At 41.8% G+C, this 20,829-nt stretch overlaps 1 protein-coding gene across 4 annotated transcripts in view; it reads right to left on the bottom strand.

Moving 5' to 3' along the window:
* The window catches only part of eps15 (epidermal growth factor receptor pathway substrate 15), a 183,774-nt gene that overhangs the window by 31,532 nt on the left and 131,413 nt on the right, over positions 1 to 20,829 (bottom strand). For all 4 annotated transcript variants that reach the window (XM_087990607.1, XM_087990609.1, XM_087990610.1 and 1 more), the window contains exons 15-19: positions 20,418 to 20,615; positions 17,438 to 17,644; positions 16,375 to 16,464; positions 10,955 to 11,051; positions 1,551 to 1,595 (exon numbers count right to left, since the gene is read on the bottom strand). In XM_087990607.1, coding sequence (XP_087846733.1) covers positions 1,551 to 1,595; positions 10,955 to 11,051; positions 16,375 to 16,464; positions 17,438 to 17,644; positions 20,418 to 20,615 — 637 coding nt within the window. The remainder of the gene's footprint in view (positions 1 to 1,550; positions 1,596 to 10,954; positions 11,052 to 16,374; positions 16,465 to 17,437; positions 17,645 to 20,417; positions 20,616 to 20,829) is intronic.

Raw genomic sequence — 20,829 nt, 5'->3', positions numbered from 1 at the left:
TAGCACAGTGAGTAATCTAGATATTACTACCTTTGAGGACCTCCTTTTTCAATTCCTGCCTAACTTTCTATATTTTCCCTTCAGAATCTCATCCTTATCCCTTCCTATGTCATTAGTTCCAATGTGCATAACAACCTCCTGCTAGTTCCTCTCCCCTTTGAGAACATTTTGCACCCTCTCTGAAATATCCTGGATCCTGGGAGGAATTCTAATTTTTTGCTGCCAGCCACAGAAATGTCTGTCTGTGCCTCTGACTAGAGAGTCCCCTAGCACAATCCATTACTTGTAACCCATCGTACCCCTCAATCGAGCCTGTCTCGATACCAGAAACCTGGCTGTTTGTGCTACATTCTCCTGAGTCCATCACCTGATACACTTTCCAAAACATTATACTTCATGGAGATGAGGATAGTCACAGTAGACTCCTGCACTACCTGCCTACCCATCCTATCTTTCCTGGAGTTAACCCATCTACCCATCTGCGGGTTTTCTCCCTTCCTATAACGGCCATCCGCCACACCTCCAGCTCCTGTAAATTCCTTATCGCCTCTAACTGCCACTCCAACTGATCCACGTGATCTGATAGGATTCACAACCAAAGACACTTCCTGCAGACATAATCATCAGTAACACGAAAACTGCCCCTAAACTCCCAAATAAGAAAGAAAGAGCACATCACTTAAAAGGCCATCTTTGCTCCTTCACAATCATTGCCACATCTCCACTTTCTTGCTCTTCAGCTGAGATCAAAACATATGTCTCTCTAGAAGTGTTATAATACTACTTCACTGCTCAAGGCATTCACAGTTCCAGAACACAAACTCCCTGCAGCAGATGAAGTGTGCTAAAAGGATAATAAATGAAAGAAAACTGACTCACATACATCTGAATAAAAAGGTAACAGACCCGCTGCAGCATCAACACTTCAGAAACAAGCTTCCAATGTTAAGTGTAAAATGGGACAATACAAATAATGTCAGAGCAGGAAATTTTCACCTTGTTATCATCAACAATTTGTTTATAAAAAGGGTGAGGAGCAAGTTTCATTCTCGCACGTAGGATTAAGGAACGGAGATAAATTTGACAGCATTTACAATGTTATTATACAAAATCCTCCTGTCTGATATTTTACCTTACACCCCACAAACTGGAATGAAGATTTGCTACGCTAAAGAAAGTATTAACACGAGTTGTTGTTAATTGGGCCGGAGGAACAAAAAACAATAAAGCAACTTAGAATCAGAATTTTTATTGTTGGCATACCGCAGCAATTTCGTGCTGAAAAAATTTAAATGTTTGACAACTCAAAGTTGGACAAAAGACTTGGTAATGTCACTCGGTGGTAGGATTACCCCTCCCCCAGTACACCTGATTCGCCAAGCCTGTTTTTACAGCTGAAAGTTCCACTTTATGATGGATGTTTCCTCATTCCGAAGTACTATCATTGCCTCCAAGTGAAAGGTCCAGAGGTGAAATTAGGTATGTTCTAATGCAAATAGAGCTTGCTGAAACTACTTCAGATTAAGTACACCATGGAGTACGTTTCTTACCTGCAATATCAACTTTTCCAAATGGATCATCTTTAAAGGGATCGCCTTCAAAAATAATTGAATAAAAAACATATTACTGCAAAACTAACAGATTCATCAGTAAGGGATTAACATAAATTACGTTGAATTTAAAAAGTCAGTTTTGTTACATGACACACTTAGCCAAAGATTACGAATAATGGAGGGAGGAAAAGAGGTCTTTGTTTCAATTATGCGTATGGGAGACTGAATTATTGTGCATCCAAAACTGTATACTTTTCTTGAGTTTCTCACTGATTTTGACATATGCATTTAGCCTCAACTCCAAAAGATTGTCTAGCTGTGGTAAAAGGGACCCAAGGTGATTAGTCTGGAAAATGCTATGGTTATAGGGGTTTTACAATACATGGTCATTCAATTATACATGGTGCAAGCATTACCACTGTTCAAAGGCCTTTGCTCCGCTCATCAGTATATTATGCCAAATTCTCCTAATGCCTTTAATTAATTGGGATTATGATTAATACTTTATATTTTGCATTTAAAACATATCCTTTGATTTGACTTCGGGGGAGTTCTAAATTGTAGGTGAATCTGAAATCATGCAATTCACATAAAATATCACACATCTGTGAAAGGGATGCTTCATCCAGAAAAAAATTCTGTTTATTACATTAATAAATAATAGATAGTTCTGGGATAATGCATGTTTTAGCAGTGCAATTTGGATATACCATTGAAGAAGAGTTGGGAACAGTATTTTCGACAACGCTTACCTTCGTTGGCAATAGCATGATTTGAGTGGGGATCAGGTTGAGCACTTTGCTCTGTGCATGCACCAATGTGCGAGCCGAAATGTCTGCGCTGTTCCGCGCACAAGCCAGTGTTCTTACCACTACACACAGGCGCCAATGTCCATGCGTGCATGATGTAGGTGCTGGTCTTCATGCCGTTCTGCACACGCGCAAAGTCTATCTGCTGTTCTGTGCATGTGTGCGGTTAGTGCGAAAGTCTTTGCGCCATTCTGCGCATGCGCAATCTGAGCTCTGATCTTCATGCCGTTCTGCACATGCGCTGTTGGCAGCTGCAGACAAAGCAGCTTTCTGTAACAGCAGCTTTCTTACACTTTTTAAACATATTGTGTTAAATTTATTTTTGCTCTGTTAATAAGTAGGATTTCATAGAACATATAGAGCATTACAGCGCAGTACAAGCCCTTCGACCCTCAATGTTGCGCCGACCTGTCATACCAATCTGAACCCCATCTAATCTACACTATTCCATGTACGTCCATATGCTTGTCCAACGGCAACTTAAATGTACTTAAAGTTGGTGAAATTACTACCATTGCAGGCAAAGCATTCCATACCCTTGCTACTCTCTGAGTAAAGAAACTACCTCTGATGCCTGTTCTATAGCTATCACCCCTCAATTTAAAGCTATGCCCCCTCGTGCTCACCGTCACTATACTTGGAAAAAGGCTCTCCCTGTCCACCCTATCTAACCCTCTGATTATCTTATATGTCTCTATTAAGTCACCTCTCAACCTTCTTCTCTCTAACGAAAACAGCCTCAAGTCCCTCAGATTTTCCTCCTAAGACCTTCCCTCCATACCAAGCAACATCCTGGTAAATCTCCTCTGCACCCTTTCCAAAGCTTCCACATCCTTCTTATAATGCAGTGACCAGAGCTGTACACAATACTCCAAGTGCAGCCGCACCAGAGTTTTGTACAGCTGCAGCATAACCTCATGGTTCCGGAACTCGATCCCTCTATTAATAAAAATTAAAACACTGAATGCCTTCTTAACAACCCTGTCAACCTGGGTGGCAACTTTCAAAGATCTGTGTACTGGACACCAAGATCTCTTTACTCATCGACACTACCAAGGATCTTACCATTAGCCCAGTACTTTTACTCTGACCAAAGTGAATCACCTCACACTTGTCCGCATTAAACTCCATTTGCCACCTCTCGGCCCAGCTCTACAGCTTATCTATGTCTCTCTGTAACCTACAACATTCCTCGTCACTATCCACAACTCCACCGACCTTAGTGTCGCCTGCAAATTTACTAACCCACCCCTCTATGCCCTCATCCAGGTCGTTTATAAAAATGGCGAACAGCAGTGGACCCAACATTGACCCTTGCGGTACACGACTGGTAACTGGACTCCAGGATGAACATTTCCCATCAACCACCACCCTCTGTCTTCTTTCAGCAAGCCAATTACTGATCCAAACTGCTAAATCTCCCACAATCCCATTCTTCCGCATTTTGTACAATAGCCTACTGTGGGGAATCTTATCGAACACCTTGCTGAAATCCATATACACCACATCAATCGGTTTACTCTCATCTACCTGTTTGGTCACCTTCTCAAAGAACTCAATAAGGTTTGTGAGGCACAACCTACCCTTCACAAAATCGTGCTGACTATCCCTAATCAAATTTTTCTTTTCTAGATGATTATAAATCCTATCTCTGAGAACTTTTTCCAAAACTTTACCAACAACTGAAGTAAGGCTCACTGGTCTATAATTACCTGGGTTGTCTCTACTCCCCTTCTTGAACAGGGGAACCACATTTGCTATCCTCCAGTCTTCTGGCAATATTCCTGTAGACAATGATGATTTAAAGATCACTGCCAAAGGCTCAGCAATCTCCTCCCTGGCTTCCCAGAGGATCTTTGGATAAATACCATCCGGCCCAGGGGACTTATCTAATTTCACACTCTGCAGGATTTCTAATACCTCTTCCTTGTGACCCTTAATCCCACCTAGTCTAGTAGCCTGTATCTCAGTATTCTCCTCAATAACATTGTCATTTTCTGAGTGAATACTGTCGAAAAATATTCATTAAGTGCTTCCCCTGTCTCCTGAGTCCACACAAGCTTCCCACTATTATCCTTGATTGGCCCTAATCTTACTCTCGTCATTCGTTTATTCCTTGAACACCTATAGAAAGCCTTAAGGCTTATCCTGATCCTATCCACCAACAACTTCTCATGTCTCCTCCTGGCTCTTCTGAGCTCTCTCTTTAGGTCTTTCCTAGCTACCTTGTAACCCTCAAACACCCTAACTGAGCCTTCACACCTCAGCCTAACATAAGCCTTTTTCTTCCTCTTGACCAGCGATTCCACTTCCTTCGTAAACCACAGCTCCCGTGCTCTATAACTTCCTCCCTGCCTGACAGGTACATACTTATCTAGGACACACAGGAGCTTTTCCTTGAATAAGCTCCACATTCTTAATATGCCCATTCCCTGCAGTTTCCTTCCCCATCCTATGCTTCCTAAATCTTGCCTAGTCGCATCGTAATTGCCTTTCCCCCAGCTGTAACTCTTGCCCAGTGGTATACACCTATCCCTTTCTATCACTAAAGTAAACATAACAGAATCATGATCGCTATCACCAAAGTGCTCACCTACTTCCAAGTCTAACACCTGGTCGGGCTTATTACCCAGTACCAAATCTAATGTGGCTTCGCCCCTTGTTGGCCTGTTTACATACTGTGTCAGGAAGCCCTCCTGCAAACACTGGACAAAAACTGACCCATCTACAGTACTCGTACTATCGTGTTCCCAGTCAATATTTGGAAAGGTGTAGTCCCCCCATGACAACTACCCTGTCTCTCTCACTCCAATTGAGAATCATCTTTGCTATCCTTTCCTCTACATCTCTGGAACTATTCAGAGAACTATAGAAAACTCCCAACAGGGTGACCTCCCCTTTCCGGTTTCTAACCTCAGCCCATACTACCTGAGTTGACGAGTCCCCAAACATCCTTTCTGCAACTGTAATACTGTCCTTGACCAACAATGCCACACCCCCCCCTTCTTTTACCATCTTCTCTGTTCTTACTGAAACATCTAAATCCTGGAACCTGCAACAACCATTCCTGTCCCTGCTCTATCCATGTCTCCGAAATGGCCACAACATCGAAGTCCCAGGTACCCACCCATGCTGCAAGTTCACCCACCTTATTCTGGATGCTCCTGGCATTGAAGTAGACACACTTCAAACCAACTTCTTGCTTGCCGGGGCCATCATGCATCCCTGAAACTTGATTTCGGACCTCCCTACTCTCAACCTTTTTTATACTCAAACTACAATTTTGTTCCCATTCCCCTGCTGGATTAGTTTAAACCCACCCTAATAGCCTTAGCGAATTTCCCTCCCGGGATATTGGTACCCCTCTGGTTCAGATGAAGACCATCCTGCTTGTAGAGGTCCCACCTACCCTAGAAAAAGCCCCAATTATCCAAGAATCCAAAACCCTCCCTCCTGCACCATCCCTGCAGCCACGTGTTCAACTCCTCTCTCTCCCTATTCCTTGCCTCACTAGCACATGGCACGGACAACAAACCAGAGACAACAACTCTGTTTGTTCTAGTTCTAAGCTTCCATCCAAGCTCCCTGAATTTCTGCTTTAAATCTCCATCTCTCTTCCTACCTATGTCGTTGGTGCCCATGTGGACCACGACTTGGGGCTGCTACCCCCCCCCCCCCCCCACTTAAGCATCCCAAAAACACGATCAGAGACATCATGAACCCTGGCATCTGGGAGGCAACACACCAATCGTGAGTCTCTCTCGTCTCCACAGAACCTCCTATCTGTCCCCCTAGCTATGGAGTCCCCAATGACTACTTCTCTGCTCCTCTTCCCCCTTCCCTTCTGAGCAGCAGGGACAGACTCTGTCAGCAGGGACAAACCTTGCAAAAAACAGACTCTGTGCCAGAGCCCTTTGCCCCACTGCTTTCCCCTGGTAAGTCGTGTCCCCCCAACAGTATCCAAAACGGTATACTTATTGTCGAGGGGAATGGCCACAGTGGATCCTTGCACTGCCTGCCAGTTCCCTCTCCCTTTCAACCTTCATTCAGACTGCATTATACCTGTCATAGAGTCATAGAGATGTACAGCATGGAAACAGACCCTTCAGGCCAACCCGTCCATGCCGACCAGATATCCCAACCTAATCAAGTCCCACCTGCCAGCACCCGGCCCATATCCCTCCAAACCCTTCCTATTCATATACCTATCCAAATGCCTCTTAAATGTTGCAATTGTACCAGCCTCCACCACTTCCTCCGTTAGCTCTTTCCATACATGTACCACCCTCTGTGTGAAAAAATTGCCCCGTAGGTCTCTCTTATATGTTTTCCCTCTCACCCTAAACCAATGCCCTCTAGTTCTGGACTCCCCAATCCCAGGGAAAAGACTTTGTCTATTTATCCTATCCATGCCCCTCATAATTTTGTAAACCTCTATAAGGTCACCCCTCAGCCTCCGACGCTCCAGAGAAAACAGCTCCAGCCTGTTCAGCCTCTCCCTATAGCTCAAATCCTCCAACCCTAGCAACATCCTTGTAAATCTTTTCTGAACCCTTTCAAGTTTCACAACATCTTTCCGATAGGGAGGAGACCAGAACTGCATGTAATATTCCAACAGTGGCCTAACCAATGTCCTGTACAGCCACAGCATGACCTCCCAACTCCTGTACTCAATACTCTGACCAATAAAGGAAAGCACACCAAACGCCTTCTTCACTATCCTATCTACCTGCGACTCCACTTTCAAGAAGCTATGAACCGGCACTCCAAGGTCTCTTTGTTCAGCAACCTTTTGAGCAATCGTGAGTGACCTTTGTTGCTGGTCTGCCCCAAACCCAACATTTCCCATAGGCCCCATTATTTCTATTAAACAACTTTCTATTAAGTGAGGCTTTGCTGGAATGCAAGTAGGGCATTATAGGAGTTGAAACTTTATTGCTGGAACAGCACAGCAGGTCAGGCAGCATCCAGGGAACAGGAGATTCGACGTTTCGGGCACAGGCCCTTCTTCAGGAATGGCCTACCTTTACATCTATAAGCAGTATTTGAACCCTTTGTTAGGCTGTTCTATCTTTATTTGTTTATAATTTCTAAGCTCTCAATATCTTGCTGGTGCACATCAAAACTGTATTAGGATCACAGGAGGACTTCCAAAGCATTGCACTGCACTAATGTATTGCTGTTAAGAGACAAACTGTTAAAGCCTTTATTTTGCATTTACCAAGGCAGGCATAGGAATACCAAATTTCAAGAGAAACAATAATTAATATTACAGAACAAAGAGGGTGCTGATTTGTTGACAAGCTACGTTCTACGGGAAATGCACTTTTGATGGAATAACACCAATCCCCCTATCACTAGCATATTTCTCACAGGTGGATAATGCATTTGCAAGATTTGTAAGGGTTCTATCATGATTCTATGATTGAGTCTTCGTGTAAGAATTTTCCTACATGCCTTCATGGAGTCCACCCAATGCTGAAGCAGTATAACCAATTCTCTATCCTTGATGCACCAACTGAGAAACGCACTAATAGGTTCTCTACTATAATCTACCAGAAACCTACCTTAACTAGTCAATACATACATTGGGATTTCTAAGCTCTATCTCCTCAAGATTGGTATCATCAACACATTGTAAACAAGACTTCACTCACTGTGCAAGTTTGATACTACGTGGCACAATCTATACTTCCAGGATAATGGCTATCCCAATCAGAGAGTCATATATTATGCAAACTCACAAATGGGCCTAAGGCAGCTACTTTCAGTTCTGAAAAATGCCCAGTCTACCTCAAATAACCCTTAAGATGAAGATGTATCAAAAAATCTCGTTTCTTATCAGTATAAACTGTTAATCCCTCTGAAATTTAGTGTTCATGTCTGTCCAGATAAACATCAGACATAAGGCTTCTTTAGCATATTTCCTTTAGCAAGAGCCAGGTCCTGTATTATCAAGTCATAGAGATGTACAGCATGGAAACAGACCCTTCGGTCCAACCCGTCCATGCCGACCAGATATCCCAACCCAATCTAGTCCCATCTGCCAGCACCCGGCCCATATCCCTCCAAACCCTTCCTATTCATATACTAATCCAAATGTCTATTAAATGTTGCAATTGTACCAGCCTCCACCACATCCTCTGGCAGCTCATTTCATACACACATCACCCTCTGCGTGAAAAAGTTGCAGCTTAGATCAATTTTTCTCCTCTCACCCGAAACCTATGTCCTCTACTTCTGGACTCCCCGACCCCAGGGAAAAGACTTTGTCTATTTATCCTATTCATGCCCCTCATAATTTTGTAAACCTCTCTAAGGTCACTCCTCAGCCTCCGATACTCCAGGGAAAACTGCCCCAGCCTGTTCAGCCTCTCCCTGTTGCTCAGATCCTCCAACCCTAGTAACATCCTTGTAAATATTTTCTGAACCCTTTCAAGTTTCACAACATCTTTCCGATAGGAAGGAGACCAGAACTGCATGCAATATTCCAACAGTAGCCTCACCAACGCCCTGTACAGCCGCAACATGACCTCCCAACTCCTGTACTCAATACTCTGACCAATAAAGGAAAGCATACCAAACGCCTTCTTCACTATCCTATCTACCTGCGATTCCACTTTCAAGGAGCTTTAAACCTGCACTCCAAGGTCTCTTTGTTCAGCAACACTCCCTAGGACCTTACCATTAAGCATAGAAGTCCTGCTAAGATTTGCTTTCCCAAAATGCAGCATCTCGCATTTATCTGAATTAAACTCCATCTGCCACTTCTCAGCTCATTGGCCCATCTGGTCCAGATCCTGTTGTAATCTGAGGTAACCCTCTTCGCTGTCCACACCTCCAATTTTGGTGTATCTGCAAACTTACTAACTGTACCCCTTATGCTCGCATCCAAATCATTTATGTAAATGACAAAAAGTAGAGGGCCCAGCACCGATCCTTGTGGCACTCCTCTGGTCATAGGCCTCGAGTCTGGAAAACAACCCTCCACCACCACCCTCTGTGACTATGGGATTCTTGCATTCGAGGAGCAAAATAACTTGACTGATTGGTACCTGAGCCTCTGCACTCAGGCAATGCCCAAGTATATAACATATGCTCAGTAAGTCAAAAGTGGTCACTAGCAGCACTGAGTTCTTGTAGTGTACTGGCTATTACATTTGCCTAAGAAGCGAAAGGCCCCAGATTCAAAACTGGGCAGAAATGTCAACAGTTTAGGGGTCTTTTGGCACAGTGACATGATCCATAACCCTTGGATGCATTGAAGTTCCACTTGCTCCAGAGATGTCTCGCAACATTTGAATAGGTTGATCAAAAATATCTAGAATATGAGCTAGTTATATTTCAGAATATCTGAAAAATAAAACTCTGTCGTGGACCTCCAGGAAAAAGTAGAAAATTTCTTGAAGATTTCTGGCACACAATTATGTAGCTTTTTATGCAGGATGTCACATGTTTTTCTCAAATTATTTACAAGTTTTGCAAGAAAGTTTTACAGGAATGAAGATAACGACTTAAAGTACACAGATTCTCAACAGTGTATTGAGTTCAATGCTGGTAGCTTTCTCTGCTCCCCCCCATCTGAATTGAACAAATCATGGCATCAGTTTTTTTTCTCTCAAAGCATCAAATGACATGATTATCATTTAAAGTGAAATGAATGTGTTGCAATAGATTTTTGATTTTACCAACATTTTCCAAAGATATTAGCTCATGTATTTTATTGTGTATGCACAATAATCTATAATATGGCAATATAAAGACTACAGTTTTACTTTCAGGCCATGTGTCAACACATCAGGAGCAACATAGATTCATAACCAATTCCTAAAGTATTAAAGCCAAGTAGAATCTTAGAGTCACACGGCACAGAAACAGGCAGTCCAGCGTAACTCATCCAGGCCGAACAAGTTTTGTAAACTGAACTAATCCCATTTGCCTGTGTTTGGCCCATAGCCCACTAAACCTTTCCGATCCAGGCACTTTTCAAAGTTGAAATTGTACCTGCCACAGTAGTACTGCAAGTTTCATTGTTTAAACATCCAACGAGCTCAGTACAATAAAAATGGATAATTTGCAAAGTTGGTGTTGAGTCTTTTCAAGTTAAGATAAAGTGAACGGCCTCAGATGAAATCCAAAATATAACAATTGGAGAATCAGAGCTCTACACACATCTATTACTTCTTTCGTGGCAAAAAGTAACATACACCTAACAACATATATTGTTCACTGCAGAGCTACTGATCCAAGACCAATACTAAAAAGCACCAACTTGTATTTATATAAGGTCTTGTGACTTTTGGACATCTCAAAACACTTTACAATGAATGATTACTGTGTTTAACCATATGAATAAAAAGCAGAGTTGCTGTCTGTCTTAAACTGAATTAATTTTGGAGCGCATGCAGTCCAAAAATTTAGTTCTTACGTGTTTAATTACAATATTAAATTTGGACTACACTTATGAAAGCTGGAATAGTAGCATGAGAGACATAATCTGAAACTTAATTGTTACACATATGACTTTTTAAAAATTATATGAAGACAATGAGCTTCAAAATTTGAAATTAAAACCAAAATAATTGAACTTACTTCCAGTGAAAGGATCCGTCTGAAAGAAATCCAGATTTGAGTCTGGAATACTGTTGTTGTTCGTAGTTTTCGTAACTATTGGATCAAAAGGATCATCCTACAAGAAGCAAAAATAGATACACTCTACTTAGTTCTTCGAGGAAGTGACCAAGTTGATAGATGAAAGAAGGGCTGTTGATGACATATAAATGGACTTTAGTAAGGCGTTTGATAAGGTTCCCCATGGTAGACGAATGGAGAAAGTGAAGTCACAGAGTGTGCAGGGTGTTAAAGGTGGATAAAGAACTGGTTGAGCAACAGGAGACAGAGAGTAGCAGTTGAAGGGAGTTTCTCAAAATGGAGAAAAGTGACCAGTGGTATTCCACAGGGGTCAGTATTGGGACCACTGTTGTTTGTAATATACATAAATGATCTAGAAGAAGGCACTGTTGGTATGATCAGCAAGTTTGCAGATGACACAAAGATTGGTGGAGTAGCAGAAAGCATAAGGGGCTGTCAGAGAATACAGGAGGGTATAGATAGACTGGAGAGTTGGCAGAAAAGTAGCAGATGGATTTCAATCCAAACCAACGTGAGGTGATGCATATAGGCAAGTCTAATTCTAGAGCGAATTATACAATGAATGGAAGAGCCTTGGGATACATTGATGGGCAGAGAGATCTGGGAGTGCAGGTTCATTGTACCCTGAAGGTTGCTGCACAGGTGGATAGAGTGGTCAAGAAGGCATATAGTAAGCTTCCCTTCATTGGACGGGGTATTGAGTATAAGAGCTGGCAAGTCATGTTAAAATTGTACAAGACATTGGTTCGGCCGCATTTAGAACACTGTGTACAGTTCTGGTCGCCTCATTACCAAAAGGACGTGGATGCTTTGGAGAGCGTGCAAAGAAGGTTTATGAGGATGTTGCCTGGTATGCAGGGTGCTAGCTATGAAGAAAGGTTGAGTAGGTTAGGTTTATTTTCATTAGAAAAAAGGAGATTGAGAGGGGACCTGATTGAGGTTTACAAAATCATGAAGGGTACAAACAGGGTGGACAGAAACAAGCTTTTTCCCCAGGGTGAAGGATTCAATAACAAGAGGTCACACTTTCAAGGTGAGAGGTGGAAGGTTTAAGGGGGATACACGCAGCAAGTACTTCACACAGAGGGTGATGGGCGTTTGGAACGCGTTGCCAGCAGAGGTGGTAGAAGCAGGCACGGTAGAGGCAGGCATCATTTAAGATGCATCTGGACAGATGCATGATTAGGTGGGGAGCAGAGGGATACAGATGCTAAGGAATTGACCGACAGGTTTAGACAGTACATTTGGACTGGCTCAGGCTTGGAGGGCTGAAGGGCCTGATCCTGGGTTGTAAATTTTCTTTGTTCTTATGTACAAATTCATTAATTTTGGGTTGGAGTTTGCAGATTGCAACAATGTAATGTCACTCATTCTGATACTTGTTTCAGACTGATTTTAAACAGGGTTCCTTGGCTAGATAAATAGAATGAGAGAATGAGAGATAGATACCTAAGTGGAATAGTAATCCAGAACCCCCAAGCTAATGTTCTGGGGACAATGGTTTGAGTTGAAACTTTATTGCTGGAACAGCACAGCAGGTCAGGCAGCATCCAGGGAACAGGAGATTCGACGTTTCGGGCACAGGCCCTTCATTCCTGAAGAAGGGCCTGTGCCCGAAACGTCGAATCTCCTGTTCCCTGGATGCTGCCTGACCTGCTGTGCTGTTCCAGCAATAAAGTTTCAACTTTGATCTCCAGCATCTGCAGACCTCACTTTCTCCTTGGACAATGGTTTGAACCTTACCATGGTAGATGGTGAAATTTGACATCAGTTAAAAAGAAAATTTGAAATTAAAAAGCTAATGCAATGGTGACCATGTAACCCTCGTCAATTGGTGCAAAAAAACACCTGCATTAATCTCCTTTAGGAAACTGCCATTCTTACCAGGTCTAGCCTGTGTATGACCCCACACCCACAGAAATATTGTTAACCCGTAACAGCTCACTGAAAGTCATTCAGTTGTATCAGTCCTCTATAATGTCGAAAGAAAGGTGTGAAACCAAATGGACCGCCTGGCATCAACATAGGCACTGGAAACAATAACAGCAAACATAGCCCTATCACTTCTTCTTAGTCCTCTTTGTCAAACTTTTGCCAAAATTGGGAGAACTGTCCCACAGACGAATTGAGATACAGCCTGACATAGCCATTCTTTCAATGTCAGTGTCATACTTAGTAGGGGCATGGAACGCACTGCCTGCAACAGTAGTAGACTTACCAACTTTAAGGGCATTTGATAGGCATACAGATGAGAATGGAGCAGTTTAGGTTAGATGGGCTTCAGATTGGTTTGACAGGTCGGTGCAACATCGAGGGCCAAAGGGCCTGTACTGCACTATAATATTCTATGTTCTACTTACATTGTTGCAAACAGCATCATCATCATCCCAGGTATGTCCTATCCCACCCGCAGGACAAACCCAGCAGAGTTCTTGATACCACAGTATACAGTTGGGAAGAAATTACCCTGGGAGATGGTAACCTCATGAACTGTCATTTCCCCACTCTACCACTATGACCAAACTGGGAGATAATCCTTGTTCAATCAAAAGTCTGGAAGGGCAAACCAGAAGCAGAACCAGTCACACCTAAAAATGAGAGAGTCAATTTGGCGAAACCACAACACAGGACACCCTGCATGCCAAACAGCAAAATCAGCATGTCGTAGATTTTCCTGTTCCTTGGTTGCTGCCTGACCAGCTGTGCTTTTCCAGCACCACTCTAATGTAGACTCCGATTTCCAGCATCTGCAGTCTTCACTTTTGCCTATGTAAAAGACAGGGCTAAGCAATCCCACAACTATCAAGTTATATCCAGCTCTGCAGTCCAGTCACGAATGGTGGTGAACAACTGAACAAATAGGAGGGTAAGGTTCCACAAATATTTCTGTCCCCAACTGATAAGGTGTACATTCGTGCAAACGTTGGGGCTATCTTCAACCAGAGGTGCCAAATGAATAATTCACCTCGGGTCTCATCCAGACATCTCCAGAATCACAGGTGCCAATCTTCAAACAATTCTTTTCGCATTCTGTGATAATCAAGAAACAGCTGAAGATACTGCATACGAGAAAGGCTACGGAACTTGACAATATTCTTATTGAACATGTATTCTCCAGAACGAGTTGCTATCCTAGCCTCGCTATTGCAATACAGCTACAATGGCATCTATACAAATGTGCAAAATTGTCTATATTCACCCTGTGCACAGAAAAGCAGGGCAAATCCAATTAGCACCCTATCAGTCTGATCTTGATCAATAGTCAAGGAAGGAACTAGCAACAGTGCTATCAAACAACACTTACAAAGAAATAACCTGTTCACTGATGCTCAGTTTGGGTCCACCATGATCTTTTGGCTCCTCGTCTGATTACAGTCCTGATCCAAACACAGGATTATTAGCATGCCAAAGCAGCATGCAATAGATAAAGCTAAGCAATCTGACAATTAATGGATAAGACCTAGTTTTGCAGTCTGACCCAGTCATGACAGTGATGAATAATTAAACAATTAACACAAGGCAGTAGCTCCACAAATATACCCATCGTTAATGAAGGGCAACTCCAGCACATCAGTGCCAAAACACAAGGCTGAAACATGTGCATCCAGATTTGGGTCTGAAATACTGTCGTTATAAGCATTTTTCATAACTAGCTAGAAGTGGTGAGTAGATGATTCATCTTGGCTTCCTCCTGAAGGCCCCTGCTTCAAGAAATGGCTGAAGGAATACTAAATGCTGCAAAGGCTATGGGCCCAGACAGTATTCCAACATTAGTATTAAAAACATCTGCTCCAGTAGCAGCTATGCCCCCAGACAAGCTGTTCCAGTAAAGTCACAACACTGGCATTTACCCAACAATGTGGAAAAATGCCCAGCTATACCCTGTCCAAAAAAACAAGCCGGGGTCTATTAGTCTACCCTTAGTCTAAGTTACAGAAGAGTTCGCCAACAGTACTATCAAGTGGCACTTGCAAAAGCAATAACTAACTCACTGAAACTCTGCCTGGGTTTTGACAGGCAACTCAGCACCTGACCTCATTAGAGCCTTCATTCAAACATGGATAGAACAGCTGATTTCCAAAGGGGAGGTAAGAGTGACTGCCCTTGATATCAAAGCAGTATCTGACTATGGCATCAAAGAGCACGGGCAAAACAGGAGTCAATGGAAATAAGAGGAAACTCTCCACTAGTTGAAGACATACTAAGCACAAAGTAAAATTGTTATGGTTATTGGTGCCCAAGGCATCTGTGCAGGTGTTTTTCATGCAAGATTCCTCAGACCAACCATTTTTCGGTATTGCATTAATGACCCACCCATCACCATAAGTTCAGAAGTGGGATGTTTGTTTACGATGGCACAATATTCGGCATCTGTGTGCTCATTTATACAGTACAAGTCAAGATGGAACAATACCCACTTGCCTGGATGAGTGTAGCTGCAACAACACTGGAAATTTGTCATCATCAGGACAAAGTATCCCACTTGATTGGCATCCCATTCACCACCTTCAATATGGTCTCCATTTGTCACTGACACACATTGGCAGCAAAGTGCCAACTGCAAGCTGCAATGCAATAACTCACCAAGTTTCCTCCAAAAGGACCCTCCAAATCTGCAACCTCTATCACTTATATGGACTAGGACAGCAGATTCACAGGAACACCTCCAACTGCAAGTTTCCCTTCAAGCCAGACACTATCCTGACATGGAACTATCTGACTGTGCCTTCACTAACACTGGATCAAAAACCTGGAACTTGTTTTCTAATAGCACTGTCTCTGTGTGTTCCTGCAATCCAAGGGCAGAAGTTCAATAAGAAACTTGCCCTACCTTCTCTTGGGCAAGTAGAATGGGCAATAAATCCTGGTCCAGCTATCCCATGACTGAACAACTAAAACCCATATGCCCATGACAATTTCAGCTAAATACTTTACAGGTTAATACCAGTTGGAAAGATTCCTCGTAGGTATAAACAAAGATGTTTCAATAAATTTCCTGTCAATTTAATAACTTCGGCATTGCATTGTCACATAAGAACAACTAAGATGAGGTTTGAAGCTCAACACCAATTTCGTTAAATTTAAAAGGCTTTGTGAACATACTGTGTTAAAATAACCACAAGAGGCAGCAGTTAGCAGCAGTGGATTATTTCAAATTATTGAAAGGACCCAAGGGGTGAGAAAGAAAGCAGAAAGAAAATGTGGGAAAAAAAGCTGTCCAAAATGACATCATCTACTTAATGCAACAATCGAGTTGAAGAGATACAGTCAGCCCCAGTCTAGCAGCTGGGCCATTTCATTCTACTTAAGTTTAAACCACAGCACTGTTGCATGCAAAGACCAGCAATGGCCCAACCTACCTTTTCTGCAACACTTGGCTGCTGAATTTCAGCTTGTTCTGTCTTTGTTTCTGTAGCATTTGAGATGGACTCCTCAATGCTATTGGTGACCTAGATAAACAACATTTTGTTTTGACAAGATATTATTGTGATGTTTGCTGACAACTGTGCAGTGTTCAGTAACGTTTGTGACTTTTCAGTTACTTCAGCAACCATATCTACATGCAGCAAGAACTGGATAATGCTCAGACTCAGACTGAGTGGCAAGTAACATTTGCACCACACAAATGCTAGACAATAACCAGCCCCAACAAGAGAATTAAATCATTTCCTCTAGACTTTCATAGCAATATTACCATTGAATCACCCACTATCAACATCCCCAGTGTTACCATTGGCCAGAAAGTTAACTGAAGAAATAATGTGCCTTTCAGAGAAGAGGCTGAGCATTCCCATAGTAACTCACCTCCTGGCTCCTCAAAGTCTGTCCACCAACTACAAGGCACAAGTCCGGAGTGTCATGGAATAATTGCCCAGATGAGTGCAGTTCTAACAACACTAAAATAGCTCAACACCATTAAGGACAAAGCAATTCATTTGACTAAATGTTCTTTGCACTACCTTAAATGTTGCTCCCTTCACAACCAATGCACAGTATATGTCATTTACAAGATGACTGCAGAAACTCTCCAAGGGTCCTTCAGTAGCTCCTACCAAATTCTGATCATTATCCCCTAGGAAGGTGGACAGGAGTAGGAGAACACTATCGCCTGCAAATTACCCTCCAAGCAACACACACCATTCTGACCTAGAACTATATTACCACTCCTTCCCTGCTGCTGAGTCAAAACCATTCCTAACCATTTTAGTGTACACCATTGTTTCAATGTGACAGTTCACCACTACATTAAACTGCAATTAGGAATGAGCAACAAATGTTGGGATGAGCTAGTAATGCTCAAAAACTAGGAAAGAACAAAAAGTTAAATTTTGAAGATGTATATAACATTGAGCAAAGGCAAATATTGAATTTAAGATTTTAAAATCACAATATGTGAACTCAGTAGCATATGCAATGGCTTACCACTGCCTCGTTAATAACCGCTTCCTTCTCCAATGGGCTGTACTTTTCAATATTTTCCTTGTGGTCAGTGGGCTCACTTACACTGTTGCTGAAATCATACGGCTCAACACTACCATTGATAACAGCAGGTCGCACAGGACTACGCCAATTCATTTGATTGTTGAGGCTTTCCTCAGATTCTTGTAGTGCAGACAACTTAGATTTTGCCTTTGAATATAAAATTCAAGTAATCATGACAAGTGTCGGACAAGTATTTACCAGACAATCTGAAAGATTCAGCACACACCAATATAAAGCATCTTAAATGCAGCAGAACTAATGTGAATATGAATTATGTAACATTTTGTGTATGAAACAGGCATTTTGTTAGGAAATACCAATATTATTGAACTGTAATGGAAATTGTGTACAGCTAGAGTACATTTTTACAAGTTTTTTATTCTAGATTTTATTTCCAGATCTTTTACAATTCCAAACTGTTTTTGACTAATGATTTGGAGATGCCGGTATTGGACTGGGCTGTACAAAATTAAAAATCACACAACACCAGGTTATAGTCCAACAGGTTTAGTTGGAAGCACTAGCTTTTGGAGTGCTGCTCCTTCATCAGGTGGTTGCGACAACCACCCAATGAAGAAGCAGCACTCCGAAAGCTAGTGCTTCCAATTAAACCTGTTGGACTATAACCTAGTGTTGTGTGATTTTTAGTTTTTGACTAAGACTCACTTAGCAAATAAAAAGGTTACTGCATCCACGAAATAAAAATGCACATTACTCATTAGCAAGCAGTTTTGTGGGCGGCACGGTGGCACAATGGTTAGCACTGCTGCCTCACAGCGCCTGAGACCCAGGTTCAATTCCCGCCTCAGGCGACTGACTGTGTGGAGTTTGCACATTCTCCCCGTGTCTGCGTGGGTTTCCTCCGGGTGCTCCGGTTTCCTCCCACAGTCCAAAGATGTGCAGGTCAGGTGAATTGACCATGTTAAGTTGTCCATAGTGTTAGGTAATGGGTAAATGTAGGGGTATGGGTGGGTTGCGCTTCGGCGGGTCGGTGTGGACTTGTTGGGCCGAAGGGCCTGTTTCCACACTGTAATGTAATCTAAATCTAATCTAAAAAGCAGGTAATTATACACAAATCCAATGAATTGCAAATTCTTTCAATTTAGCTGTCCTGATTGTTGCACATTCTCAAGTCACCAGAAAATGAAACAAGTTTTTAATACAGGTAGTTTCAAAACTACAAAGCCAGACGTAGGAGTTTAAATTGCCCTGGATCAAAATTTGTAGCAAGAACATAAATGGTAATATAAACTCATGTCAGCTGCTCTTGTAGCACCATATACAACCACGTAGGATTCAGAAGAATGAGTTATCAGTTACTGAATATGAAATACAGGGCTAAAAATGTGTTGCTGGAAAAGCGCAGCATGTCAGGCAGCATCCAAGGAGCAAGAGAATCGACGTTTCGGGCATGAGCCCTTCTTCAGGAAGCGACGCTCATGGCCGAAACGTCGATTCTCCTGCTCCTTGAATGCTGCCTGAGTGGCTGCACTTTTCCAGCAACACATTTTCAGCTCTGATCTCCAGCATCTGCAGTCCTCACTTTCTCCATGAAATACAGGAGTTAAGTATAGTATTTAATTCGCCTCTTCAGTATAAATTGTGTCTGTTTTGGTAATTTAGTGTAATGAGCAGCGGCACAAAAATAAACTATGTAACTCACCCACAATGAATTGCCTCTATGAAGGGACACAACAGCACTCAAGGTGTCAATGTTGAGTTTATCCAAACAAAGAGATGACCACCCAGATTAGAACAGCATGCACCTATTCGGTACTATTTATCATAGGGGTATGGTCAACATCACAGATGACTTATGTCCACAACTTTTTCCAGCTAGTGACAGATTGGGTCTTGGGTCAGGTATGGCATGGTTACATACAAAGCCCTTAACGCCATCTAGAAAACTAATCAGACTGCAATCTGAGAAGTATTAAGTAATAATCAGTCAAATGTCTCGAAAATAGAAGGTGGACTGAACAATCCCAAAATCAACTGAATCAATCGGCCAGACTACACAAATCTTTTAAGAAAGTTAACAAATTCCATTCATGCTATTCAACCACACTGATTTAAAACTGACGTTCACAATACATTTGAACTTTAGTAGTCCTCAAAAAGATCATTTTCTGACTAGAAACACTTCAAAGCCATGTCCAGGTTACAAAGGGGAATATTTAAAACATTCTTTAGTCCAAATCCTACTATAAAGTGAGAGGCTTAACCTTTTCTTTTAATTGCTTGATCTGACAACAGCTTTAGAATAAGCTTAATTTTTTTTTAAATCAGCATTATGTAATTTATATAGTTATCATTCAAAATTGACATTCACTGTGCAACATTATCTAAATGACAACAAACCTTCCTGGTTTACTTAAACAAGCAAAGATTGTGGACAATAGCTATCATGCTAGAAATAACGTAGCAATCTTTACTCAAAATATAAACCCATTTCAATGAATGTACACCAAAAAATACCCTCATTATAGCCAAATACAGCAGTAAAGACAGAAAAGACCATCTATGATGCCAAAACTAAACAGGGCCTAAAGCCAATCACTGATATATCTAAAGATTAAAAATAAGGTGAAGCATTACCTAAATACTGGTCATGTTGAAAGAACTTGGAATTCAAAGCACTGCTCAGTTCGTTATCAAGTTCAAAAGTACTTCACAGCCAATGAATTACATTTTTAAACTATTGTCCTTGTTTTGTAGGAGATGTGACATTTATATTATGCATTTTTATAAATAAAGCAATAAAGAGTGAACTAAAATACGTTGTACAATATGAAATTCTCATTGGATACTACTTTTGATAGTATTTCTGATATTGCAGTAAATGATAAACATTTCAACCCTCCCTCTCAGATATAATAAAATAATCTGCTATGATGTTTACAAACAATGACCCATTTACCTGACTAATCTCATGGTGAGATGTCTGTAGAGATTGCTGCATGGGCTCCAATTGCATTTGGCTGGCCTCCATACGTTCTTGCAGTTCTGCTGTCTCCAAATGAAGTCGGTTCAGCTCCTCCTTTGCTTTGATGAGCTCTTCTTCACAAGATAATATATCGGTTTCCTGAGCTGAAATTTCAGTCTTTAGTGATGTGATCTGAAACCAAAGTGAACAATGTGAATGTACAACAGATACAAACACATTTGCTTTCTACTGAATTTTTAAAAAAGTACTGTTATGCTGTTTCTCTGTTGCCCTAAGAACGTGCTGCATTCTATTCTCCATAGGTTCAAACGTCACACTGTAATAGCATGCAGACCAACTTTTAACTTGGAATGACTGAATACGAGCTCTCCAGGACAGACATAGC

Source organism: Chiloscyllium plagiosum, unplaced genomic scaffold (assembly GCF_037043375.1).
Source record: "Chiloscyllium plagiosum isolate Xiang-an unplaced genomic scaffold, Cpla_swu_hap1 HiC_scaffold_9, whole genome shotgun sequence".
In the NCBI taxonomy this organism is placed as follows: Eukaryota; Metazoa; Chordata; class Chondrichthyes; order Orectolobiformes; family Hemiscylliidae; genus Chiloscyllium; species Chiloscyllium plagiosum.
This window is presented reverse-complemented; position numbering and strand designations above follow the sequence as displayed.